Consider the following 27,564-nt stretch of genomic DNA (forward strand, 5'->3'; position numbering starts at 1 on the left):
GTTAATTAAAAAAAAAAAAAAAAAAAAAAGAGAAGATTAATCAATCTCAGCAGGCTATGCTTGGTTCCATCTTCATGACACTTCCAGATATGTTTGGACAAACTATGGCACAGCTGTTGAGGAGGGAAGGAAAAAACCCAGTACAATAGACAATCTCTTTACATTTTCAATGCAGCAATCATCATCTTATTAATGTACTGTTTGGCAGAAACTAATAGACTGCAGTTCTCAATCGCTGTATATTCCTTACTGGTACAATTTATAGTAGATGTTTTGCTTTGCAAGTGATGCTCTTTCTTGATCCAGTTTTATCTTTCTATTTCTTTTTTTAGGCCAAGCAGCTGGAAGAGAAAGACAGAGAGCTGAAGAAGCACGATGCCTACTATAAGGAGCAGCTGGCTCGACTGGAAGAAAGGGTAAGCCTGCTTTCATTTTTAATGAAGAGTTCTCTGTTTGTTTCTGCTACTGGCTTTCTGGTTATGTTTTACTGTTAAACAAGATGACTTTTCTAAGGAGATAAAGATTTAAAAAAAACTGTGGCCAGAGGGGGTTTTGTGGCATTAACTGCTACTGTTTCTGGCTTAATATTGACAAGATGGAGACTTTCACATTGAGAATATTGTTTTCTTTACTAAATTCTCACATTTGCAATGAGGCTTCATCTGTCACAGTAAATCCATACAGAGGAATACTCAAAACGAGGTTACTTTTATACCAGCACCAACGAAGAGCCGGTGTAAGTGAACGAGTACCGTCAAGCAGTCATAAAATTGCGTGTGAAGTGTGAAGATGCGTACTGAATTCCTGCTTCCGTCGCAGTCCGCAGTTGCTTTCGCTGGGTGGTGTTAGTCGTTCCCCCAAAGGCCACCAGTACCTGGAGAGTTTGATGTTAATTGCAGGTTCGTTATGCCGTGTTTAAAAAAGCACTTCTGTGTCTTTTTTTTACAGTAGACTTGAAACTAAACTGTACAGAACAGTTTGGTAAGCTGTGTGACATGCTTACAATGTTTCTAACGTATCGCTGTTAGCATTCGTATTCTTTATAGGGTATTATTTTATAGGATGTTAATTTCTAATAATTACTGCTGTCATAATTTTCTAGATCCCAGGTTGGTCATAACCATTAGCCTGAATACATTTGCCTCCTTTACCCCTCTGCCTTCTTCCTCAGCCTACCTATTGTTGATTAATTTGGATTTTTTTTTAGTTAGTTTTCGAAATGATATTATCAAAATATGTATTCATTTATGCAGCTTAGCGGAATAGAAGAAAACGCCTTGTTTTTATGGATTAGGAAGAAACGCATGTTGCCTGAATTATCAGTGTGTATAATTGGTCTTAATGAATATTTTAAATAGAGGGCATATCAGATACTGTCTCAGTGTTTTGTCCTACCTTTTTGAAGATTACATTAATGAAGTCCATGTTCTTGGCAATGAAAAATGGTTTGAAAGGACGAGGGTAAATTAGGGTAATGATTCTAAAATGGTGCATTATTTAAGCAGTTAAAAATTAAGATCCTTCACCAAAAAAAAACCCAAAAACCACCAAGCCACAGAATAATGTCCTTGTTCTCAAATAACTGGCTGGGGTTAGAGGAAAAAGCATCTGCAGTATCGCATTTAAACTGGCGTCTTATGGGGTGGTTGTGCCTCTGCTCTTAGTTATCAGCCTTCCATTTTATTGGTACAGTGCGAGTAGTACCGAGTAATTCATGGTGAGGGATATGTGATAAACCAGGATTCTTTGAAAGATTTTCTTTTACCTTTTTAAGGTGCTATGCAGCAAATAAGGTCTTATTCTTAGTTATTTTTAAGGTTAAAGTAGGTCACTGATACAGTGCTTTCGCTTGCTCCTGTTAAGTGAGGAATTCCGGTGTGGAATCACATGTTAAGATGCATGTGAATATATCATTGTTGTGTGCGAGTGAGATAATGAACTTGAAATAACGGCATTTGAGTGCTGCTGAAGTGTCGTCTCCCAGGTGCTGTGAAATGGGTGAACTCTGCCGTCTCTTGCTTTCTCTTCTCGGACTTGGAAGTCTCCAAGATGACAGCAGGCGGTTCTGAATTGACTGACTTGTGCCATGGATGATGTTTGCTCGATCTTCAGCATAGAGCTCTCGTGGTATTAAGGCTTGTCTTCTCCTTCTGACTAAAAATCCTTTGCCAGATTGTCATCCAGGTTGTTTTCAAAGTACATGTGCGTATCCCTTCTACACAAAAAAGAGTTGTTCGAGCTCTGAAAGCAGGTGAACTCTGTGCTCCAAAACTGACTTTGAACTTTTTAGGAGATGTGGAGATTACAGAATGAAAACCTGCAAAAGCAGAAAGGTCGCGTCTCCTGCAATCCCAGCTTCCCTGCAGCTGGTGCCTGCAGCCCTTATTAAGGTCATTTGTGAGTTTCAGAGTTGGTGATTTTTGAGCATTGGGTTGAAAACAGAGGTTTAAGAAAAAAGGAAGGTCTGGCAAGGCCTAACATCTTGGAAATTACAGAGCACAATAATAGGCTGCTTATTTGTTCCTAAACTTGTCCTGATTTCAGTGGAAGGTACACAAAGTCGGAGTACGGGCTGTTCAGCAGAGAAAAGATCAGAATGAGAGGTAAGGAGGGCGCGGAGCAAGCGGAGCTCACAGAAGTAATGTCAGTATGAAGATGTGTGCAATATGAGTCTGTCACCTGTGACAAAGAATGCTAATTACATTCTCAGATCATTCTTACATCAAATAAGCACACTTTAAAAATACTTCAGTTATGCGTGTGTGGTATTTCTGTCTGTTGCATCATTGAGTGTCAGAGCTCATCTGTATGATTAATTGGCTTTTTGATTACTTAGCTTTTTCAATTAGAAGCTTCGTATTTGTGTTCTTCAATGCTGCTGAAAAAACAATGCAGACATTGATAATAAAGGGAGACGACAACAGAGCAGATTAGTGTCAGCACAGTGTGCTCCTTATGGAGAAAATTATTATACATATTCAGTGCCAGATGAAGTCTGTCAATTATAAAATATTTCAGTGACTGAGTGAAGATGCTCAACCTTTTCAGGGCATTAATACAGGACAAAATAACTGTGCACCAGTGACAGCTGCAATACTAAAACATAAACAATTCTATTCTCCAGGGCAATATCTCTTCATAAATTTGGTTTATGTGCTAAAAACCTTTCGATACTTTCCAAAAACCCAGCGATTCCCCTAACAGCTGCCAGTGTTTCTAGGTCAAATATAGTACATAAGCTATGAGTTATTACATGCTCCACGGCAGCAAAGCAAAATGAGATAGTTTAACAAAGGAGTTAAAGAATAACCTTCTCATGCTGTATACCTGACTAGGATGTGAAGCTGTTATTCAAGAGTTTGCACATGAAGCTTTGAGAAGAATTTGTCAGTGTTTTTCATTGTCTCCTTACAGGCTAATGGTGCTTTTTGACTACAGCAAAAAAAACCACCCCAGAGATATCAGTATTCAGATCATTGACATGTGTGTACCCTACATTGTCTTATTTATTTATGAGGTGGCATTAGTGGCATTTTAAACATTTTTCTTTTAAAATAGCAGAGCAAGAAAAAGGAAAACTAATGTCTCGGGCAGATTGAGCAGCTTGCTGCCTGGAAGGACAATGCTATGGCCTCTTTCTCTAACATTCGCTCATGTGAGTATCCACACGTGCAGTCACGCACTTCTGTCCTTCTGTATTCGTCGTTGTTCCATTCAGCTCCTCCATGTCCGTCATCCTTCCGTTGTGCCACTGGTTGCAGCGTCGCTTCCAAGCCCCGGTGGCTTTAGACTTCATAACCACCTTTTGCATCTCTAATGTCGCTGAGATGCGTGGGATCCAGTCAACATCAACAGCTGCATTCATTTTGTTTACAGAGCAGCCGACACAGAATCCTAGACTGGTGGGGGTTGGCAGGGACCTCTGGAGCTCACCCCGTCCCACCCCCTGCTGGAGCAGGCACCCCCAGAGCAGGGGCACAGGGCCGCGTCCAGGCGGGGGGTGAATGTCTCCAGGGAAGGGACCCCACAGCCTCTCTGGGCAGCCTGTGCCCCTGCTCTGGCACCCGCACAGGAAAAACACCCTGTCGGTCCCTCATCCGGTTGCTTTTGCCCTGGAATATTTTTGCTCCGTCTTCTGCCTGTAGTTTTGGCGTCAGGCAGACATTCATGGTGAGGTGTATCTCCGCATGCTTCTGTTGCTTCAAGAACGATGCAACTCTTCCTACTTCAGATTTTCTTCAGCAAATCCAACTATTTTCATGTTACACTGCTTCATAATACTATTATGCTTCATTACGAGAATCATGCCTCTAGTCATAGGAGCAAACGGAAATTAATTTTAATACACTGCGGTATGGCACAACTACTTAGTTTATCAGTGTGAATGAGCAAGATATGACTGTATTAATCAGGATATTTCTCACTCGAGCGAAGTTTCTATGCTTGTGAATCTCCTAGAACTACCTTCCGTAAGTATCAAGTAGCATGCGTGTGAATATGCGTACTGCATAAGGCAATAAAGTGATTCTGTTAGCGCTTGGAGGTTCCGGCATTACGGTAGATAGGCTAAAGATTTAGCACTCAACAAGTTACTGCCCCAATAGCTCTTCCTTGCCCATTCTGTAATTTCTGTGCGTGTCCTTGCTGACTTTAGTGGCCTTTGTGCAGGGATACTCCTGCACCATCCAGGGCTTACTGCCAGAGCAGAGCCTGAGAATATAGACATAACTCCTGGAAATGTGATCCTCTTATCTGCGTCCATTTTTTCATGACTTAAGTTTTGAGGAAGGATTTGCAAATCGTAGGTTCGGCACTTAATTTGGGGATTCTACTTACCATGTAGGCTGTCAAGGAGCATTAACCTTAAGGTAAGATGAGCACGCAGAGCACAAAGCTGTGAGCTGATGGCATATACTATACCAGGTGTTAAATAGTATTATCCATCCTGCTTGCTACAGTAAATAGGATTTCACTATTATGATGTGTCAGGATTTTCAGAGAAATCAAATTTACTAGACACTAAACTGCCATCCTCGCTGCTGAGCAGCTTTATTCTGGGATCTTGCGTTCATACTAATCCTGTTGGTAGGAAATGCTTATACCAGTTGTGTGGGGAAATTATAATTTAATGATCTCTTCCTTTTTTTTTTTTTTTGATTCAAGGCTTAGCATGGGCCAACATGCTTTGCAGTGATACCCCAGTGCTCAGAAAAGGAGATGATATATGGTTCAGCTTCACAGCCAAGTATTGGCTTTTTGTAGGTGTTTATAATGAACATAAGCGCTAAGATGCAAACAATGCGAGTGCCACATTTGTTCAGATGCTTCAGAGACTTGTTTACCTTTTCAAATCTCAACAACTAAATAATCAGAATCTGTTTGCTATGTTTTTTGTAAACTGTAGTTTGCAAGATGTAGATAACAGAGGGGGACTCTTATAAAGCAGTATAATAACTACAAACATTTTTATTCCCTACAACGTATTTTAGCAGTTTAAACATTTTTTTTGTTTCTATTTATTTTTAAGTTATCAGGCTGTTTACTTTCTTCAGTCTTGCATGACTGTATCAGCAAGAATTTTATCACCAGAGGATGATTCTTCTCTCACCTCTTGTGTTTAGAGTTTTGTGTTCGCCAGAGCAAACATGTTTACTCTCCACACATTTGTACTGCAGTCTTTCATGTCTTTCAAAATCGAGTAGCAGCGATGTAGGCGCAGTGTTTCAAGACTTGAGGCTGGATCCAGCAAAGTAAGAAATGGTTTTGCCTGATGATAGTATGTACTGAGCACTTAGGGGAGATGCAGGGAAAGCTCAGGAAACCTCTTTTCATTGTTGCCATGAAGAAATGGAATTAGCTCTAGCACGGAGCTGAGACTCGCGAAGTTGTACTTGTTGATCAAGTGGAACGTGTGCTTTTGTTGTTGGATGCACGTAATACCGGTAGGTTTTCCAAATTGTCCATTGCAATACAAAGTGTCGCTCAAATAGATTTCGGTTCTAAACATAATGTATAGCAACAGGAACAACCGCTCTGTTCCACCTTTGCTTTATATTTTGCATTATTCTTATCGTAGATGAGTAAAACAACCTCTCGGTAGCGGCTTTAGCGTATACTGCCAACACCTTTTCTGAGAACGCGGTGTCTTATATAATGTCTTATAACTTCCCCAACTTCAAGAGTTTCTCCAGTTTGCTTCTACGGGGAGGCTTCGTAGTCCTCTGTCTGGAGAGGTGTATTTGGTAAAAATGCTCACTCGTTTTCTTTCTTCTGCTATTTAAACTGGTGCTTTCAGTAATACCCATGTTGTCTTTGACCTAGCCCGTCCCTTGTATTTCAGAGGAGAGTTGCTGAAAGGCAGTTTGCAGACCTTTCTTCTCTGTAAATTCTAAGCCTGTGTTGTATCACTTAACAATAATTTTGCATTTTAACTAGTCATTATAGCATCAGTCTCTAAATATCCATGGCTTGAAAGAAGAGAATTCCATCATTCTTATTTCCCATCCATTTTTGTGAGATGTTCTCAGTGTTTTTTTCTTGTTTCTAGCTATCTGTCTGCCTATTTCCCTCTCTCCCCCCCGCCCATATCAAATATATATATTTGTACATATATATACACAATATACGTTATTACATGATGTATGTAATATGTCAATTAAACAATAATCAATATAAATTGATTCTTAGTTGAAAACAAAATAATCACATAAAACATGTATAATACAATATGCAATAAATATGCGTGTATACATATATCTATATACAAAAAAACCCTGTATATCAATACATAACCCTATTTCCAAACATTTTTCAGATAGAAGCAATAAAAGGTATTACAGCTTCCATTTGAGGAATAGTACCGTGTATCCTATCATGTAATTATTAATGAATTGTATTATCCCTGTGAAGTTATTGGTGTCTTTTTTCTTTTTCCTGAATGGATATTCAACCGTGACGGGGGCTTCTTGCTGTTTTCCCCAAATCGGTGCAGCAGGAGATCTGTGTATAAAATCAAGACATTTTAATTTCTCATTTTGTACTTGGGCCAGGAGAATTTTATATGTCTGAGCTCATACACTGCACCAATAAGATAAAAGCAAGAGTTCATCAGAGTTTCCCAGCGCTTTGTATTTCCACACTGCTCATGAAAACCACCCTTTTTAGGACTGACCAGAGCGTAATGTTTTTGTCAGTGTAGCATAATAAAGCTGTCAACCCAACCTGTGATCTTGCTTCACGTTGCCAATACTAGAAAATTTCTCTCTTCAAATTTCATTATATTTTGGGGATAGAGCTTTTGTTGAGCGCTTCTTGCCTGGCAGGTTGAGATTAGGAAACTTGCTACCAATTACAATATCTGAAACCTCAACCTGATTGACAAAGGCAGAGCGAGCTGTAGCCTTCCGACAGGAATGCTGCATTAATTCGCTACCTCCGTATCTTGCTGAGCCACAGTCGTTATTTTGAACAATTGTTTTTAAGCCTTGATTTTCTAGTTTTTTCTGCTCATCTTTTATTTACCATTTATGAATAAGTAGCCAAGATGTTTGTTATTAAATGCACACCTCACCTATAGATATATATATATTATTTTCCTCCAAGCCCACCACATATGCATGGTGTTTTCTTCTGAGACATTTTCCCATTAAAAATACCTGTTTCAGTCTCGTCGTCCACTATCGCGTATCCAATCGATAGCAATGCTGAAATGCCGCTTAATAACAAAATAAGGAGTTGTTCCACGCTGAATAGTAGGTATTGATGTTTCTCTGAATGTTTGTTTATAGATTATTTTTCCATTCTGTATGTGTGTCTTTATATAAATGGAGACCAAAAAATAAGTGCGATAACTATGATTCCAGGCTTTTTTCCCCTGTGCAATAAGAAGCTTGATAACCTCTAACATGTAACCACTAGTTTCATCTAGGTTGTTTGCAATCCTTTTTTTTTTTATTTATCCAGTATGTGCCAAGCCGTGGCTTGGAATGGATTTGGGTTTTTTTTCTTGCTTGAGTTTGGGGCAAAAGGTGAATAATTCCATGGTTTTGTTTTGTAAGACATTGCAGAAGACCTAGGGATAATGGTACTCTGGGTGCAGACTGCTAACTTAGGGTCCTGCAGCAGGGAGGTGTTTGTGTGATCTTTCAGGACTTTTCAAACATGCTCTGCTTTTTGAAATGCAGTTATGGGGTTTCTTTCCTTTATTCTATCGCCGTTAGTATCTCCCTCTAACCCATCTTCATTCTTACAACTTTCTTTTCCTGAGTAGTTTCTGGTATCCTACATTTTTCTTGCATTGCTGGCCAGAACTGGCTCTGATATTTACCCTCCACTCCTCCTGCTACATTTCATTATGCTTTTTGGCGTAAAATGCTGTTTTAATCTCATCCCGAAGTCACTTTCTTTGCCTCTAGGATGTCCCAGTGTCATTTCCTACAGAATTTCGGCACTGATATGTCCTCAGGTGTGGGGGAAGGTGTGTTTCTGAGGTGCGGTTGCTCTGTCTGCCTCTGCAGAGGTACGCTCAGAGAGGCGGGAGATCTTTTGATTGGAAATGAGATGCTCAAAACCTCGAGAATTCAAACTCTTAGAGATTTTGGTAGTTAATGGGGGATTTACTGACCCAAGAAACAGGGAAATAATACTTTTCAGGAATTGGCTATTTATATAGTGCTTTGTGTTTATCTGACTATCACGTAGCTTTGTAAAGATGATTTCTTTCAAAAACCCATTTCTCTTCCTGCAGCCTTTAAGTCCTCACTGCTTGAATTGTATTTTTTTTTCCTTAACTTTTCCTCAGTTACACAATTATCACCGCTCTGGATCTCAGCATTTCTGACCTCCTACTGTACTTTAAGAATAGGAATTTATTTACGGTCCCATGATAACTGGTCATAACTAATCTTTATTTTTCTGTGAGTGTTTCAATTTGTGTTAAAGTCAACTTGAATCTTGGTGCTTGTGAAGTCTGAACAGATATGCACGTTACTCCTATGAATAAAAGATATAGGTAAGGATAAGCTGCGATGGGATTGGGAACATCTGAGGCAATACTGAAAAACAAAGCAGTCGAAAAGGAGCATGTTGGGCAGCTCCTTCACTCTCCCCCTTCTTTATTCCCGTGTCTGAGATCACGTTGTCAGGAGATAATGCCTTTCCTCTGCCATTGCTTGCCCTGTCTCATGGAAGGACACGGAAAGGCCCTAGTGAGGCCACATCTGCAGGGCTGTGTCCAGTTCTGGGCGCCCCAGTTCAAGAAGGGCAGGGAGCTGCTGGAGCAAGGCCAGCGCAGAGCTGCCAAGGGGATCAGGGGCTGGAGCATCTCCCTTGTGAGGAAAGGCTGAGAGACCTGGGCTTGTTCAGCCTGGAGAAGAGAAGGCTGAGGGGGGATCTCATCAATGCTTATAAATACCTGAAGGGTGGGTGTCAGGAGGATGGGGCCGGGCTCTTTTCAGCGGTGCCCAACGCCAGGCCAAGGGGCCACGGGCACAAGCTGGAACAGGGGAAGTTCCCCCTGAACATGAGGCCAAACCCCTTCCCTGTGCGGGTGCCAGAGCAGGGGCACAGGCTGCCCAGAGAGGCTGTGGGGTCCCTTCCCTGGAGACATTCACCCCCCGCCTGGCCGCGGCCCTGTGCCCCTGCTCTGGGTGTGCCTGCTCCAGCAGGGGTGGGACGGGGTGAGCTCCAGGGGTCCCTGCCAGCCCCCACCAGTCTGGGATTCTGTGAAATCCCGGTGAGCGGGGCCTGGCCGCGTGCGCGGTGTGGGAGCAAGCGCTCCTCTCGTGGGAGGGACGTTCTGCAAAAGCAGGTGCTGGATCCTAACGAGGCTAAGCAGGTTGTTCATCCAGCACCGCTCACTTTTATGAGTACAAATTAGTGGATGCATACAGTTAAACACAAACATGTCAGCATCGCCTAAGTCACCCTTAGTGATTGCGTCTGCATCTGTTTTCCTTTAGAGTTTCAGCTGCGCTTTTCCCCTTCCCCATCTTGAGGAGCAAAGAAAAGTATCATGAGAGAGAATTTTTTTTAATAGGCAAAATGGAACAAACCGAAGAAATGTTGTCATTTGAATGTTAAAAGGCGGTGTTTATCGTGTTTCATAGGATATGGCAAAATGTTTCAACATATGGGTAGTTAATGAATAAGCAGCTTTCATTTCACCCAGGTCTGTTCCCTCCTCCCACCCTCTTTCTTTTACAGAAGTTGAAGTTTGGGAACAAATCCTGTACTAAGTTAACACTATATTGAAAGCACCCTCAGTGAGAGAGTTTGCTTGGATTTCTTTGTCAAGGTAACATACTTTAAAAATACTGCAACTCTAGGCTGAACCACCTGACAAGTAAAATACTGAATTCTTAGGATACCTGCTGGTGATTTTACTGGTTGTATGATACTTGGAATAATTCCACAGAAATAATCCTTTAGTCTCTTTCAGTTCCCTGGGAATCTGATAGAAACATTTTTCTTTAAACATATTTATCTTTTTAATATATTCAGACTTTTTTTTTTTTAATTGCCCAGTAATTTTACTTTTGGCCAAGTAAAAAAGTGCCATTTAGACCAGTCCCTGTTTTCACTTGTTTTCTGTTCTCTGTCCTTTGTGCAATTGCATTTAAAACCCAGAAGTACCAATTTAAGTATACTTTCTATTTAAACAGGTATCAATGACATTATGTGGATCAAAACAGTCTCTGAGCACCTTTTCCCTTTCAAACAGTCCCTTTTCTGCCTAAGCAGTAGTTAGTAATTTTTCTCATTATAAAACAATAATGTTTATGCGAAATGTTGCCATGTTTTTTTGTAGATAGCCTTGTAAACCTGACGGCTGGAATGGCCTTCCGAAGCACATAGCGGCTTCGTTTGTGCTGCTGTCAGGCTGAGTGATATTTTAATTTTTTTCTGCCCCTAAAAATACTTCAGCCCCGTAACCGATAGATAAATGAGAGAATCCCCAGGAAATGCTGCAGAATGTTTCTATTTGCCGGCACAATAAATGCAGAAGCTAATAAATGTCCTCTTACATCAGGAGGAGGCGTATAATGAGTAAATGATGGGAAAAGGAATTTGGGAAATAAATGATCAATCCAATCTAAGTCGACAAACAATTTCTTAATAACTTGGCCTTGGGAGGGAGAGAGGGCTCTGCTCAGCGCAGAGGAGCTGCCGAAATGCAGCGCTAGCACCAGGCATTTACATCTGGCCGCTGATGGGTTTTGTGAGGCTGTTCTAGGTTCGCTGAACAATAAGCTACGATTCAGACACGGCCTTTTTCATGTGAGGTTTTGGTGGTTCACCATTTGTGTATGTGTGAATATAGGGAAAAGGGACGGCGCATTTAATCCGCGTTTCGGTTCCTATAGCGTAAGCACAGAGAAACGCTGGGTTTTGGGAAGGCTTTGTGTGAGGGACACGGCTCACACAGTGCTTGAGGAAATCGGTGCTCTGTATTGTGGCCTGGTATAGGCATGTCGTCTTTCTCATCTCATTTTATTGTCCTCTTCACGTGCAAGAGACCAAGTCCAGCCCAGGAGCCGTTGTGTCTAGTGATGGTATTCTTAACATCAGGTAGAGTCCAGTCACTGTAAGAGCTGAACCAACATCTTGGGATGCAGCCACATTTTAAGCCCACTGCGAACAGGGGGGATAAGGCAGGTGTACCGGGTTTTGTGTAAGATTAATTGTGGCCCAGATCTCAGCCTGGGCCAGGCTTTGCTACAGAAGGAGTGAAAGCTTAAGAGAAGGTTTTCTTCTGTGTTAAGAAGTGAATATAGAAATTCAAAATTCCAGATTTTTCTGTATTCTGTGAAACTCCTGAGAAACTAAAATACTGGCTTTACAGGTGGCAGAAGGAACTCAAAATCAAGGTGACGAGGGTTGAAGGAAGAAAACTGGGGAAAACTAGTGGGGGAGAAAATCAGAAAAACTGACTTGGTGACAAGTCTAGTGACAACCTGTTTGCAGTTGAGTTTTTCCTTTGAAGAGAGCAAAACCGGTTTGTCTTGGGCATTACCCAGATTCCTTTAAAATCCCTGACTCCCCGTTCCTTCGGAAGGGAGGGAGCCGCTGGCATTGCTTTTCTGTATCTGTGAGATCCTTCCCATAAAAATAATGTGTTATTTTTACACTAGTATTTCCAAGGTGAAAGTTTTTTCTCTCTTCTTGTATTCTGTTTTAACTGGTTTCCCGGCTCTTGATGGCTTGTGTGTCTGATAACCTGCTTGGTATGAAATAGGTCCAGTGGAGGGGCTTGTAGTTTTTAATTAGGATATCAACAGAACTTCGCAAAAGTAGTGAGCCATCAGCAGCCGGGAGAGGGGACGGGAATGATCATGCCAGGCTGGCGGTGCGCTCAGCTCTCTTTAAGCGTGTCACAGAGAATTGAAAGTTCCCCCATCTTCTGCCTTTCTAACTGAAAAGCATTATACCTGAAAGCTGAGAATTTTCAATATGTTTCTATTCACATGCATATTTCTATGCCTCAAAAGGCCTTTCCTTTTGAAATATGGAAAGATAATCATGTGTTTGAAATGAGTAGATACTCTCCTGCCACTTTTGAAATCTTTATTTTTTTCCCCATGTCAGAGAGTTTAACCGTTTGTGCTACTGTGGGCCATAATCACGCAGGAATATGTATTTATGCACACTAAAACACAAAAACAGAGCTGCAGTAATTAGGAAGCAAATTCAAATGAACCATAGCCGAGGAGTTCAAACATATGTCTAATTCGCAGAGAATTGTAATTTTTTAAAAAAACATTTTACCTTAATAACATTTCAGTGTTTTCCAAGTCTGGTACCACTGTAATCCAGTTTTTTCCTGCAACAAAATTTATTGCTTGTTTGTCTATATTAATTTACCAAACATAAAGCCCAAAGAAGCTATTCCTTGTTCCCAGTAGACTGTGACAATAATACAGAATATTTTTTCGGTGTTTGGTACCATATGTATTTTTAAAAGCATCGCAGATAATTGTCGCTGCGTGCCAGCTCAAATGTCTGTTCGTGCCAAGCCTGCTACTGATTCCAGGAGTTAATCCTCACTAGCCTACAGTTTTCAAAAGTAGAAGCATAGTAGTGCTTGGCAGCGGATAACATGACATAAACTATAATTACTGCTTTCTACAGGTATTAATAATACTTGTGTTTTGACCCAAGATATAGAAAATGCCTCTATTTTTTGAGTAAATGGCAATTTTGCCTTTGAGTAACGAGGAAACGTTTGAACAGAAAATCTGCTTGATAGTCCTATTTCTGTTTCATATCTTGGGAAATTCACCGTTTTTTCATTGCCTCAGTTTCTCCAAGCAGGGGAAGAACAATGTAATCATCAAAGTATCATACTGAGGGTGACTCCTCTGATAAATTATATGGGAGATATCACATATTGTCTAGAGAAGTAAGCAAGTTAAAATACAGTCTTTTATATAACCATTTTATTCAGCAAAATGTCTAGAAATATGAAAGCATGATTTTAAGTTACTGTTTCGCCATTTCTTGCTTAACTTGTCTAACAGGCTTTTCAAGTGTGCATCGTAGTTTACATTTTTTTGAGCAGATTTCATTTTCAAGATAGCAAATTGTTGTTTTTCGTATCAGGTGGATATAGGGTTGCACGGGTATTGCTGTGTAGCGCATTGAAACAGCATAATGCGAGTTACAAAAATATGTATTAAAGACTGTTCTAGATTGCGGAGAGCGATATCTTATGCATTATTTTGCAGCAAACCCTACTTTGTGGGATTTACAGTAGAGGTAGGTGCTGGATGTATGCATGGCTTTTGTGATTACCATAGTAATACGGAGATTTTCCCTTTTTTTCTTCTCCCCGCCTCCCACTGGCTTTCAGTTGTGCAAGCTTTATATTCAGCAGGTAACCTTGGATGTGAACACAACATACCCAAATGATCTTTTTTAGAAGCTATGTATTGTTCGGTAAAGCATAAAGAGAAAAGAAAAGGTGGTTTGGAATAAGAGAAGAGCCACAGTCTTCAATGAGGACTCCATGCGCTGCTTTTTCACGGGGCGCCATCCCTACCCTGTGTGTCCGGCACTCAGGAGCTCTGTCTGTCCTTACACAAAACACCTTGATATAGTTTCCTGTAGTTCAGATCAATTTGGTGATCATTTTGGGTTCAATTTAGTGATCAAGCACAGCATAGGTCAGGGGAGGTGACTGTCCCACTCTACACTGCACTGGTGTGGCCCCACCTCGAGCACGGTGTGCTTCGGTGTAAGAAGGACATCAAACTATGAGAGCGAGTCCGGAGGAGAATGATCAGGATGGTGAAAGGTCTCAAGGGCAAGACTTTTGAGGAGCGGCTGAGGGCACTTGCCTTGTTCAGCTTGGAGAATGCTGAGGGGTGACTTCTTCACAGCCTTCCTCAGGGGGGGCAGCTGATCTCCTCTCTTTAGCGACCAGCGATAGGACATGAGGAAATGGAATGAAGCTGCATCAGGGGAAGTTCGGGCTGGGCATTAGGAAAAGGCTCTTCACTGAGAGGGTGGTTGGTCGCTGGAACAGGCTCCCCAGGGAAGCGGTCACGGCACCAAGCCTGTCAGAGTTCAAGGAGTGTTTGGATGATGCTTTTAGTCATATCAGTTAGTTTTAGGTAGTCCTGTGAGGAGCAGGGAGTTGGAATTGAGGATCATTATGGGTCCCTTCCACCTTGAGATATTCTGTGGTTCTATGTCTTCGCTCTCTTGTCCCCTTTAATACCAGTGAATCGGTACACTATTATTTTTTACTTAATGCTACCAAATAATGCATTGACAGCGTAACATGTCCCTTGAAATTAATAGAGACCATACCGTGTTCATTCATAGAACCATAGAACAGTTTGGGTTGGAAGGGACCTTAAAGATCATCTAGTTCCAATCGTGCTGCCATGAGCAGGGACACCTTCCACTAGACCAGGTTGCTCAAAGCCCCGTCCAGCCTGACCTTGAGCACTTCCAGGGATGGGGCATCCACAGCTGCTCTGGGCAACCTGGGCCAGGGCCTCACCACCCTCACAGTGAAGAACTTATTCCTTATATCTAATCTAAATCTACCTTCTTTCAGTGTAAAGCCATCACCCCTTGTCCTGTCACTACCTGCCCTGGTAAAAAGTCCCTCTCCAACTTTCTTGTCAGCCCCTTCAGGCACTGGAAGGCCGCAATAAGGTCTCCCTGCAGCCTTCTCTTCTCCAGGCTGTACAACCCCAATTCTCATTACACATTTCAAACATCTTTCATGATGTTCCTTTCTTCTTAAGCATTTATTGCTGCTACAGTCATTTAATTTTTTTGAAACTTTCTTTAATTATAAGTTTAAGATAATATGCAGAATGCTGGATTTGAGAATCTCTTGCAGCTGAGCAGGCAGTAGTATTTTAGTAGGTTTTCAACTGAACAAAACAAAATATTGCTGTGTATAGGTAAGATAACTATTGGATAACAGTGGAGGTTGGACTTCCTTTTGTTAGAAAGTGTGAAGAAGTTTTTTCTTTTTTTTTTTTAAGTGCTTTTTCAAAAGCAGAAAGCGATCCTTTTAAATTCAGAAAACTTCAATGATTTTTTTTTTCTTTGAATTATTGCCATGAACAGACAAGAGATTATTTCCGATACTTGTAAAATAGAAAGAACTTTATAAAAAACTGCAAAATCCTTACCAGACCTGTGCTTTTATATTGGAAAACCAAGTGTAAAATGCTGTGTGTGTTTGTACCATACCACGTGTGGAATATTTTTGAAGTGGGAGTTTTACGAGTGGTTAACAGAACGAGGATTTATTGACAATATGTGAGAGGACATATGATGTCTTTTTATTTGACTAGTTGATGTAATTAAAACACGTTTTCAGACACATGAACCTGTTCTCATGTGGCGCTGGGTTCACTGGCAGTATTTTACTACTTTTCTTGTTCAGGCTTTAAGAAATAGTATGAAAGTAGAGACAGAGTAAATAGAAAGCTTCTGTGTGCAGGTACCATCAATACAATTCCTTGGCATGATCCATCAGACACAGATTTAATACAAAAGAGGAATCATCCGTGGAGGTGTTCAACTCAACTGGCCGAGGTCCTGAGCGACTTGGTGTAGTTGGACCTGATTTGAGCCGCACGCCTGGGATAGGTGACCTCTGAAGGTGCCTCCTAAATTATTCTATGAGTCGGCACTATAAAATGAAGCTTGCTGATTCAGAGAGTTTGCCCTACCATTTGTTACATCTGGAGAATGAATAAGTATTTGCAGTACTACATGCAGTATTGCAAGGAGCTACTTTAGTATTCAGTAAGCTCACAGTGATGTAGATCCTACAAGGTATTTCCAGATTCTCGTAATAGCAAAATGGATGTTTTTTTCCGTGGTGGATTTAAGATAGCTGACTAAACCAAAGATATAGGGGCTTTTGTTGAGTAGCTTTGGTGCTATGGAGGGGAAAAAGAGAAGAAAATATTGACCGTACCAAGTGCATTCTGAATGCTCCCATACATTATATAGATATAACATTTTTTTTTTTTGTAGAATAAACTGCAAAAACCAAAACCTGCAAATACTTCTGTGCATTTATCAGGCAACTGTGTTAATTGATATAGGGGTATAATTTATCTAGCTGGACTGGTTTTCTGTAAGGAATGAAGGAGATTTATAAACGATTGTGGTTGGGTTTCTGGTATTTTGAAAATAACTACGGTGTGTAACTCTTCCCTCAGTAGTTGTGTATGATTTGGCTGCTATGTTGGCTTAGCAGGAGTGTATAACAGAGTATCTGCCGCAGAGAAAAGTTGGTCTAAATTACGGTGTCTTTGCATCTCGTCCTTGGTGAGGTTCTGTGGCACTGATGCATTTTCTCTAACTTGGCTTAAAGTGGAAACATCTAGCCTGCATGAAATATCTGGCTTCACTCAGTAGTTGCTGGTGAGAGAGATGCCGCTGAAAGTTGATCAAACCATCCTATTTGGCTGTTGATTATTGAGGAAGCATAGTTCAAGCATCTCTCCGTAGGTCGCTGAGGTTCGGTGTGATGAGTCCCATCCTAAGAGACAAACGCTGTGGGCCGTTGCCAGCACGGTAGAGGGATAAGCAGACCTGCTTCGTAATAACAGCAGTGCCCTACACAGGCAAATTCTGAGCCCCCAACATTTGTTGAGAGAAACGGACGTGGTGTGGGGGACTGGGTATAATGCAGGCTGCATTCTCAAGCACAACTGAAAATCTGTTCGGGCTAATGAGGAAGAGGTGTCTGCGAAAGGCTGTGGATGTCGGGGAAAAATATAGGTGTATAACACAAGTGATCATTTAAAATGGAAGGGACAAATGAAGACAGCAGCGGGAGCATATACATATGTAGGACAGAACATACACTAAATACCTGCAGGAAGGTTGAAAGGCAAAATAACGGCTCCGGCTTGTAAGATGCGCTGAGCACTGCGGGAGGGAGGACTGAAATGGATAGTAGGAATAAACAGAACCTGCAAAGAATGCAGGGAAAAGAAGCCCAGTAAATCGCGGGAATCATCTTTAGAGGTCACAAAACATAGTTATAAATTATGAATGTTTTTAAAGGTCTGCATTTGAATTATTTGGCCTAACACATCATCCAGCTGTAGGAATTTTGCGGCACGTTGCCTTATTACTTGAGAGCGATAGAACTACATCTTTAACGTCCAAAGCAATGTATTTGGTGCTAATGATTACACTGTGGCATGCTGAGACACTTAATCGGCTTCTTTTTCATAGGTCTTGGATTTTTTTTATTTAGCAAGTTTTTGAGTGAGAGGGCCACCTGCCTTAGTTTTGGCTGCATTTCTTTCAGAAGGCTGTTTCTGAACAGAATGGGTCTGCTGGGATACACTGTTGTAAGAGCATTGGAAAATTCTCACACTAGTTTGATTTAAACATGCTCAAAGCTCGTTTTGTTTCTTGCTTCACTAAATATGAGCATAGTGCTCAATCTAGACTGAGTGTAAAACATAGTTTTCTTGGATTCAGGTACTTATCAGTCATCCAAACAAATACACACAACATTTTTCACTGAGCAATTTTTTTATATCCTCAGCATTCTTGTACCAGTCCTGTTATTTCCTCACTGCTCGCACATGGTGTTCAAAGCAGCTGCAAAAGACCATCCTTGAGGTACTCTGGTGACTTCATCATCACCAAAACCTGTTACTGATAAGTAGTTTTTTACAGTTTTGCTTTGCTCTTGTTGCACAGCATCACCTGTCAGTCAGTTGATACTTCGCACAGTGAAAGGACAGTCTCTCCATATTCACCTCTTCTTTACTGACTTGGTGATCCTGACAAAATCAAAATCTTTTCACCTGACAGTGATGTAAAAAGCCAGATACCAACATTTTAGTCTGGAGAAGAGGAGGCCTCCCCTCAGCCTTATCGCTCTCTACAACCACCTGAAAGGAGGTCGTAGCGAGGTGGGGGTCGGTCTCTTCTCCCAAGTCACCAGCAATGGGACAAGAGGAAACAGCCTCAAGCTGCGTCAGGGGAGGTTTAGGTTGGAGATTAAGGAAAATGCCTTCCCTGCCAGAGGGGTCAGGCCCTGGCACAGGCTGCCCAGAGAGGTGGGGGAGTCACTGTCCCTGGGGGGGTTCAAACACCGTGCAGACGTGGCACCTGGGGACATGGTTTAGGAGGCCTGGGGGTGTTGGGTTGGTGGTCGGACTTGATGACCCTAGAGATCCTTTCCAACTTTAATGATTCTATGATTTAAAACATTTGTGCCAGCGATATCCAAATAAGTTTGTTGGTCTCTGCAAATGCAAATATTGATGTGGTCCTGAGTAATGAGCTCATCCTACTTGGATACTGCAGCTCATAATACCACGATACAAGGCCTTTGGTAATATCGATCAAACTGGTTCTGAGTCTCGGTGTAGTGTTGGTGTTGGCTGTGCTGAGACAGTTACCCGAGAAAGTTATTGCAGCCTGGTATCAGCTCAGAAAAACAAAGACAAAATTTTTTAAAGCTGTGATTTAGGGACAGGAACAAGTCTGTGAGATGACACTGTTGCCAGGGCTGTTGGCTTGAGAGAGACGAAGCATTTTAGAATTTCTTTCAAGAGCTTTATTCTTGATCTCTTGAGGCTTGGCACATAAGTGTTATTTGTGGCAGCATTGTGCTTTTCAAAAAATGGTAATCTTGCACTCATTATGCCCTTAGGCAACCAATCTCACTGAGCAGTGATAGTGGTAGATCTAATAAACAAAGCTAAACCCAGCTACTTTCCATTTATTTGAAAGCAGATATAGCTAATCTGTGATTCTTTATGTTGGGCTTCTGCCACCAGATGAATTTCACATACAACTGCAGAGCAGATCGCACATCTACAAGCCAAAATAGATTTTCATTCTGATATCAGATATACCGCTGAGTTTAGGCATACATATTCATAGAATTATTTGGATTGGAAAGGGCCTTTGGAGGTCCAACCTCCCACTCAAAGCAGGATCAACTCTGAGGACAGACAAGGTTGTTCGGTGCTTTGTTCAATGCTTTGTCCCATGGGATCTTTGACAACCTCCAAGGCTGGAGATAGCACAACCTTTTTGGATCCCTGTCCCCCTGGTTAATTGTCCTTGGGAAATAGGGAAATATTTTTCCTTATTTGGAACCTCTATTGTTTTGATTTACAACTATTGTCTCTTGTTGTCCCACTGCACATCAGTAAAGAGCCTGTCTCTGTCTTGATAACCTTCTCTTAGGGCTTCTAAAGCTGCTGTTAGGTCCCCCCAGATCATCTTCTCCTCCCAGCTAAACAAGTTATGTTCCCTTGGCCTTTCCTCATGTTCCCCCAGTTTGGTGTCACCTGCAAACCTGGTGAGCATGCTCTCCATCTCTGGGTCATTGATAAAGATGTTAAACGGGGATGGCTGACGGTAGAGCCTGATAATCCAGCCAAATTTTCACCCATAATTCACAGAAGCAATTTTCTCCTATTCTTTCGACCACTGTAATGGGATATCTGCCTGCCTCTGAAAGCTGACCAAAACGAGTTTGGAGCAGGTGGTGCTTAAAGTGATTTTCCCAGATCATTCCTCGGACTGCAGAGGATGAGCAAGATAATCCTAAAAATTATGGCTGCTGGAGTCCGTGGAAGAGCTGCCTTGAACTCAGAGCTGTCTCTGTTCCAAGTTTGCAGCAACAGCTTTGTGAGCAAGCTCAAACTGTCTTCCCTCAAGTCTCTGACACCGCTGGACTTTGTGAGAGTTATTCATGCAGCAGACGAGCTGCAACAATACATGAATGTAATGGAAGGCTTAAACTTAGTTGACTTTGCACTGCTGTAGCAAAAATATGTATTTTTTTAAAATGATGTATACATAATGTGCAGCTGTGGACATTGAAATAAAGTATTGGGATATCCTTGTAACCCACAGACTCGTGCTGATCCTAGTTTGCTTGTGAGGTGATGTAGTTCCCCATGGTGTGGCTTTTGCTATGCAAAAGTAGCCCATTGGATATGTATTTAAGAATAATTCCATAAAGGCAACCAACAATAGGGATTTTAAATCCTTTATGAATGTGCTGTTCCTAGTGCTGCAGTTTGTGCCCGATGGTACTGGGAGAAGGGATTCTTCAACTTATATTTCTTGGGCATCACTCCTGGCAGCAGCAATACCCATTCCTATATGCCTCCAAGACGGCCCTTGGCAGCTTGACATGTTCGTATGCCATGCTGGGGGGAAAGTCTGCTTTAGGACGTGGAGAAATAATACCCATTGGTACCCTAGGGAGAATGTAATTTATAAAGTGTAACATTTAAAGGAGTGAGACTGAGAAGGAAAGTTGTAAATAGGAATCATTTAGATGAGGCATCTTGTCATCAGCAGGAGACATAAATATAGTTGCGCATTTACACATGCATCTCTAAGATTGAGAACATTTGTATTAAAGACTACTACAATTACATGCAGATTAGATGCTTGGCTGAATAGCTGTAAGAACTTTGAATAGATTTGTCCTTTTCACAAAGGTTTTCATTTTCTTTGGCAGCTCTGAGTGTTAACAAATTAGAGATCAATGCTTTACTAGGGCAGAAAAGTTGAAGTGAAGCGTATCTTGGGAGAAACTTTAAAGACATGAATAGTTGCAGTTAAAGGTATTAGTTAGTGGTGCCTGCAAAACAATTGGAAATTCAAAAGAAAAGGTCAAAGAATCTGCTATTTTCCCCATTTTCTGCTGATAACTGAGTTAAGTACCTCACCCCACTTGCCGCACGCTGAATGTATACTCTGACAAACACACGTCATGAAATCAAACAAATTATGTTGGGAAGTGAATTGTCTTCTGGCGGAACATTTGCCAAGATACAGCATGTGCTTCTCCTTTGTTTCCTTTGTTTGAGTGGGTGGTAGTGCTGTCTCTCTTTCTGGCATCTTCAACACTGTTTTGGATACCTGTTTGCTTTTTTATACCTCTATAGAAAAAAGTACGTGGTGGCGTTGAGTGCCCAGACTCCTCCCTTCAGTCCCTACAGTTCAGGCATCTATTCTATTGGAGGGGTGCTCTGGTCCAGAGCCATTTTCTTCCAGGACATAAGGGGGAGATGAGGTTTTGTAAAGGCTTGGGAGTAAAGGGCGGAAGAGAGGGAATTGCATTTGAATTTGAGCCAAGGGAAGAAATACGTAGCTCTGGGCAAACTCCACCGAAATCCTGAAAATTGGTCTTAGCCTTAACTTCCGTACCATCCGGATGTCCTCAGTAGGCTTAGTCCAGGATCCCAGGTCGTTACCTTCAGCTTTTTTTGATTTTTCTTTCAGTTAGCCTGCTCTCTCCCTGCCTTACAGCTACTTTTCCCATTCCTTGCACATCAGTTGTTCTCCTTTGCTCTGAAAGCATGTCCCCTGATCTGCCAACACATCTTTAGCCCCTGACTATTTCTGAGTTGTCCTGAACATCCTTGTTACGTGCTCAAAGTCTCTCATCAAGGGATCTCTTGGGTGCTTCTCTGGAGGTTACCTTCATGCTGCAGTTCCGAATTGGGAAACTGGTTTGCCTTGGGCAGCAGCTATTCTTTCATGACGCTGCTCCATTTGAGTAGATTTTCCTAAAAGCTGAATGCCTTATTATTTTCACCCCCATGACAGGTACAGAGAACTTTCTGGTCCATCCGATGGGTTCTGATGAAGGCAGTCAGTCCCCTCATTCAAAAAGGAGCTCATAATAGCATGTAAAAACCCCAACAAGAGCAGAAGTCATAAGCTGTAGGTAGGTTCCCTGCGTGTGGAGTTGAACATCTTTCATTTCATCTCTGGAGTTGAAAAATGCAACAATTGGCTGAATAGTGCAGCTGGATCAGATGAGAGAAGTCATAACTTGTATAAAAAATAAGTTATCTAAAAATTTGTGCAAAGGCCTGATCTGATGATATTTCAGAAGAAATTACTTCATTCATATATCATTTTAATAGCATTTGAGGTATAATAAAGATGCAGTATTACTTGGGAGTCTGTATGATGTTATACACTTGGTTTTCCATAGCTTATTAAAATCAATTCAGAGACAAATAGAGATTTTGAATTCAAATAAAGATGCCTTAAAAATGGTCATATATTTATAAAGCTGTAATTTAGTATGATTTGGAACTGGGATGTATGCACACTACCGTAGGTAGTCTTATTCTCTTTTTGTTATTTCCCCTTCCCCAATTTCTCCTCTTCTTGCTCATCTGTTGCTGTTAGCGCCAGCTTCACAGATCAAGCATGGCTGGGGGTTTTAAGGCTATTTCTTCTAAGAGTTAATCTTACCTTTTTCTTTATAATCGACATGGTCTGCTTTATAGTTTGCATAACCGTGGGGCACGATCTAGCGATCATACACCTTTCGTGGCCCCCTCCTGTACCAAAACGCTCCTTTGCGGGTCTCCTTTGCACAACTGCTGTAATAGGTCTCTCTTGACAGCGGTGGCCGTGCCAGGCTTCTTGTCGCTCCTTTGCAGCACCAGACAGAAAGGGGACCATGGCAGTCTTGAGGCTGGACTCAGATCTGTGAAGCAACTTTATAGGCTTCCTTCCTTCTGGCTTTGGAAGTCTTCTCTTCTAAGGCCGTATAGATCTCAGGCCGCGTGTCAACAGAATGAATAAAACAAAATGCTTCATACTATCCACAAATGGGTTCGTAAAAGATACTGAGATGAAATGGCCAGAAGTTCAATTAAGGGATAAAAGAAAGCTTAACTTCAGCAGAAATGGATTAAAAAGAGGCAAAGAAAACTTTCCAATTTGCCATTCAGGGAACGTGATAATCTTTGCCTGCTGATGCTTTGAGTCCTTCCGTGGGGGAGGATGACAAGGAAAAAGAAGTCTTTAAATTAAAAATTCTCCCCTGATTCTCAAAGGTGCCAAACAGCCCAAGCTCTTCGTTCCTTTGGTGGGTGGAGCAGGTGCTGAGCTGCTCTGAAGTCAAGCTGTGCTCATTTTTGTCTTTCACAGCACTAACTTGAAGCGAAGGCCAGATTTGTCTCTTTTGTATGGAAGTCGCACGTCATTTTCTTTGTCAAATAAACTGTTAACTACATAACTATTAAATTTAAAAAAAAAAAACAACCCAACCTTAAATAGGTTCCGTGAATGTTACTCTCATACGGAATCTGTTCAGGGCTTTAAGAGCCAAGGGGCTTAAAAGAGACATTTCAATGCCAAAAAGAAGTCGTGGTATGCCGGCAGTAAAACCAGTTTCAGCACATTTGTTATAAAATAGTGCAGATAGGTGATGTTTCTTTAGTGAAATTAAATGAGGGCTCTCAAGTTCTCCTGGTTCTTTTGATAACCTTTTATCAGGTTGGATGACACAAGGTCTTTCAGAACTTTATCTGGCCGAAAATCTGAAGATTTTCGGAGGAGACTAAAACACACGCTTCTGCTTTGAGGTCCCGCATGCAGACAAAACAGCTGACCTTCTGAGGTTCTGTAGGAATTTATTTTTCTTACACAGACCTTTGAAATCAGATCTGTCTAGCAAAATAATTATTCTCCTATTCTTCCACAACATGTTCTTCAAGAAGCTTCTGCTCCTACTTTTGTTCGGGAAAGATTATTATGGGGGAAAACATGATGAAAATACTCTTGCCCGTGGTCAGATCTCATTTTTCTCTACCTGAATTATAACGTTATTTATATGTGCTGTGGCACTGTGTATTTATCAGGGGAAATTGGATGGATTTAAAATCAAAATTCATGTCCTTTTTTCTTTAGCTTCTCTTCCACAATGCCAGCCTACGCTTCTCTCTGGTCCCTCCTTTGAAGACAGCTCTTAAAAAAGCAGTTCTTCCCCAAGAACGACAAACCCCCATCATTCTTTTCAAAGTGTACTAAATTAAAGGCATTGAAAATACTACTTGTCACTCGATTTGGTTGTATCCTATGTGTAATTTTTGTGCCAGAAACACTTAAGTAACTTAACATGTGGTGATCCTGTTCACAGAATCACAGGTTGGAACGGACCTTGGGGATCACCTAGTATTCAGGTCAGTTAGATTAAAGCCACACGTGAAATTAGTCACTTGACTAAATGTTTATAAATTTTTTGTACTTTTTTTCAACAAAACACCTCTGAATGGCTTACTGCCTGTATGGTAACTAACACAATGTTACAGTATTTTAGGAAATGATGAATAGGTAATTTTGGAACTGCATTTTAAGAATTTTCTAGGAAGCTGAAATTGGGCAGAGTTTGGATGTTTTCTGGGTTCTCGTTTTTGTCATTCCTGGGAGAATGTGCCTGAGCTTGTCTTACTCCAGTTCAGCAGGACAACTGATGTTCCTATAAAAACATCAGTTCACACATACATTAAAACAGTGTTTTCCCTTCTCTGACTCAGATTTTGCTTATCTTAAACAAAACCTTTTGCCATGGAGATCCAGGTGGGTAAGCAGAAAAAAATCGTGTTTCCTATAGTGTATTTATCTGCTTGGCGCTGCTGCCCAAGTGCTAGCGAAGGCTGAGGATTACTCGCTCCTTGAGAACTGTCGCTCTTGGACTGTCAAAATACATGTTGGGCAATGCAAAGCCCAGAGGTCAAGAAGAACAGCCCAAGTACAACGGACTGTGCCAGTGGCGTGAGACTGAGAGGGGCAGGAGGCTCAAGCCGAGGACATCAGAGGCGCAGCCTGGAAGAGGGGGACGGGGTACAGAAGGTTAAAGAGGCTGTGAGAAGGCAGAAGTTGGTTAACAGGAGAGTCACCTCTTTAGGAGGTACAGGGTAGGAAGTAGAGTTAAGAGTAGACTGACGGAAGAATAAGCTGTCTGGTTTGAGGGAACAGAGCAGAGAGGTTGATAGCTATTGGGAATGTCAGGATCTGTAAGACAGCTTGGCGAGCACAAGTCAATCCTACCCACTGTGTAATTAGGTCAGGTAGAACAGGATTGTATTGAAGATCATAAGCATCATAATTTTCCAGGTGATGCAAGCTCAGTGTCATGATTTTACGTCATGGCATTTCTGCCATTTGGTGGATTTCTTTTCCTCTCTTCCCCCAGCTTCCTCTTCACCTTTTTTTTTTAAGCTTTCTCTGCTGAAAGAATAGCTAAGTGCTAAAATCAAATACTTGCAAGTTGGAAAATGTGAGTATAGAAGGCAGTGGGCTTCTTCAGATGACATGGACCTCTGACGTATCGCCATTCTTCAGGTGACACGGACCTCTGACATATCGCCGTACCTGCTCCTGTAATTGCTGGGGTTCCCCCATATGTCCCTACTTACATGTGTGGGATCTGCTAGCCAGCAACCCCTGCGATTCTGGAGCACACCTCCGTGCTCAGTTTAGACTAGATACCTGACTTTGAAGAAGCTACGGGTTAGTCATCAAGAACCAAATTTGCCGCTTTGTTTTGATATTGAAGTCAAGCAACATGCCCACATCGTGCAAGAACTTCACAACAGAGACAGAAATAGCGTCTTCTACATAATCTGAGCTGATGATTAATTGCCGTAACCCTGACACTTCTGTTCCCTCTTGGAAGTTCCTAGCGTCTTTTGGAACACGCTTCCTGTACTTTCATACTTCTTGCAGCAAAGGAGACTGTAAAGGTCTGCAAAAAAGCATCTTTTTGTTATACAGCAACAGAATAGACTTTAAAGAGGGGGAGATGCTGTGTAACTCTAAGTGAAGAGTTACATGTGCCTGAGGGACCCAAATCAAAGATACAAAGGAACTTGGTTGTAGTATTTGCTACCGTTTTAGTGCTTATTTAGTTAAAAGAATCCAAGAATATTTAGAGAGTATGTATATCTGGAATGTAATAAATAGCTGAGCTTTGTATGTTCATGCGTGCGGTGCTTGATGCAGAGCGGTAGGCGGGGTTGCATTTCTGTTCCCTTCCTTCCCTCCTCCCCGCCTGTGCACGCTTTGGGGAGAGAGCAGCTGCGTTTGGAAGAGCTGCTGGAACTCCTGAAGCTCCACAGGCCGGATCCAGAGCTACTCTCTGATAGTTTGCCACTGCTGCTAACCTGAGAATTGGACCGTAGCTTTTTACCTCCACTTTGAGTCAAACAGTAAGTGAATATGCAGGCTGTGCAGGCATTGTAAATGCATATACGTGTTATCTGGAGACGGAGGAAATCATTTATGTTAACAGAGCTATGCTATAGCACCACTTTTTTCTGTATTTAGAGAAATGACCGCTGCACTCTTATCTTGAGGATTAGGGAGGACTTCTAAAATGAAACTTCATCTCTGGATTATAGAGAGTATCTCTAAAAGAGAACCTGAATGAATTTCAAAGGAGAACCTGATCCAAGAAACACAGTACGCTTTATCTAAGGTAACAAATGATTCCTTGATAGCTTGAGTCTACCATAGGATTAAAACTTCTTGGCATATATAGCAGCTCAGTTGACCACTTGAACTGCAATTAAAAAGTAGAACAAGTCCACTCAGAATATTGTTTTTGTGTCAGAAATGCTCCCTCATGCTTGAAAATGGTAAAAAATTGCAATCGATCCTTACAACTGTTGTGTTCATCTTTATTGATCAGGCAAAAGAAAGATAAATCGTGGCCCAAATACGATTATAGTAAATGTTAGCATCGTAGGGGACTGTAGGATGATAGAGAGCTATTCATCATCTCAAATGGTGACCTGTCCGCACTCGCACCATAGTCAGTCTGCTGTCTAATCGCGTACCTATTGATTTCATCTGCGTCCAAGGAACCTGGATGTGACTGTCATTGGGCAGCTGAGATTGCTAAATGCAAGGGGGTCACTGGTGTGAGGAGGCTTTCATTTTCATTTTCTTACTGGCCAGCAATGATTTATGAAAAAATAAATTACCCCGTCACATGCGTGGAAACCTTAATTCCAGTACAAATGAATTATTAGGTCTGAATCTCAGAAGCACGAGTGCAGTAGCCCACCACGCTCTTTGTGATCTGTGCGTGACCTTTGACTGCAGTGGATGTTACACAATTTGTTATAATTTGCGGTAAAATATTAGACTTGCAATACAATTTTACCCGTGTCTGGAGTTGGTATTCTTTCTCAGTGATTTCTGTGCATTGCAAGGTTATAATTCCCGAGGAAGAACCTTGGAAGGTGAGATCCTCAAATGGAAAAGGAAAATGTT

General features: G+C 41.5%; 1 protein-coding gene across 2 annotated transcripts in view; it reads left to right on the forward strand.

Annotated features, from left to right (window-relative positions):
* CHCHD3 (coiled-coil-helix-coiled-coil-helix domain containing 3) overlaps positions 1-27,564 on the forward strand; it is a 173,082-nt gene that overhangs the window by 112,966 nt on the left and 32,552 nt on the right. For both annotated transcript variants that reach the window (XM_064442347.1, XM_064442356.1), the window contains exon 5: positions 333-416. In XM_064442347.1, the coding sequence (XP_064298417.1) occupies positions 333-416 (84 nt within the window). The remainder of the gene's footprint in view (positions 1-332; positions 417-27,564) is intronic.

Source organism: Phalacrocorax carbo, chromosome 1 (genome assembly GCF_963921805.1).
Source record: "Phalacrocorax carbo chromosome 1, bPhaCar2.1, whole genome shotgun sequence".
NCBI classification, from domain to species: Eukaryota; Metazoa; Chordata; class Aves; order Suliformes; family Phalacrocoracidae; genus Phalacrocorax; species Phalacrocorax carbo.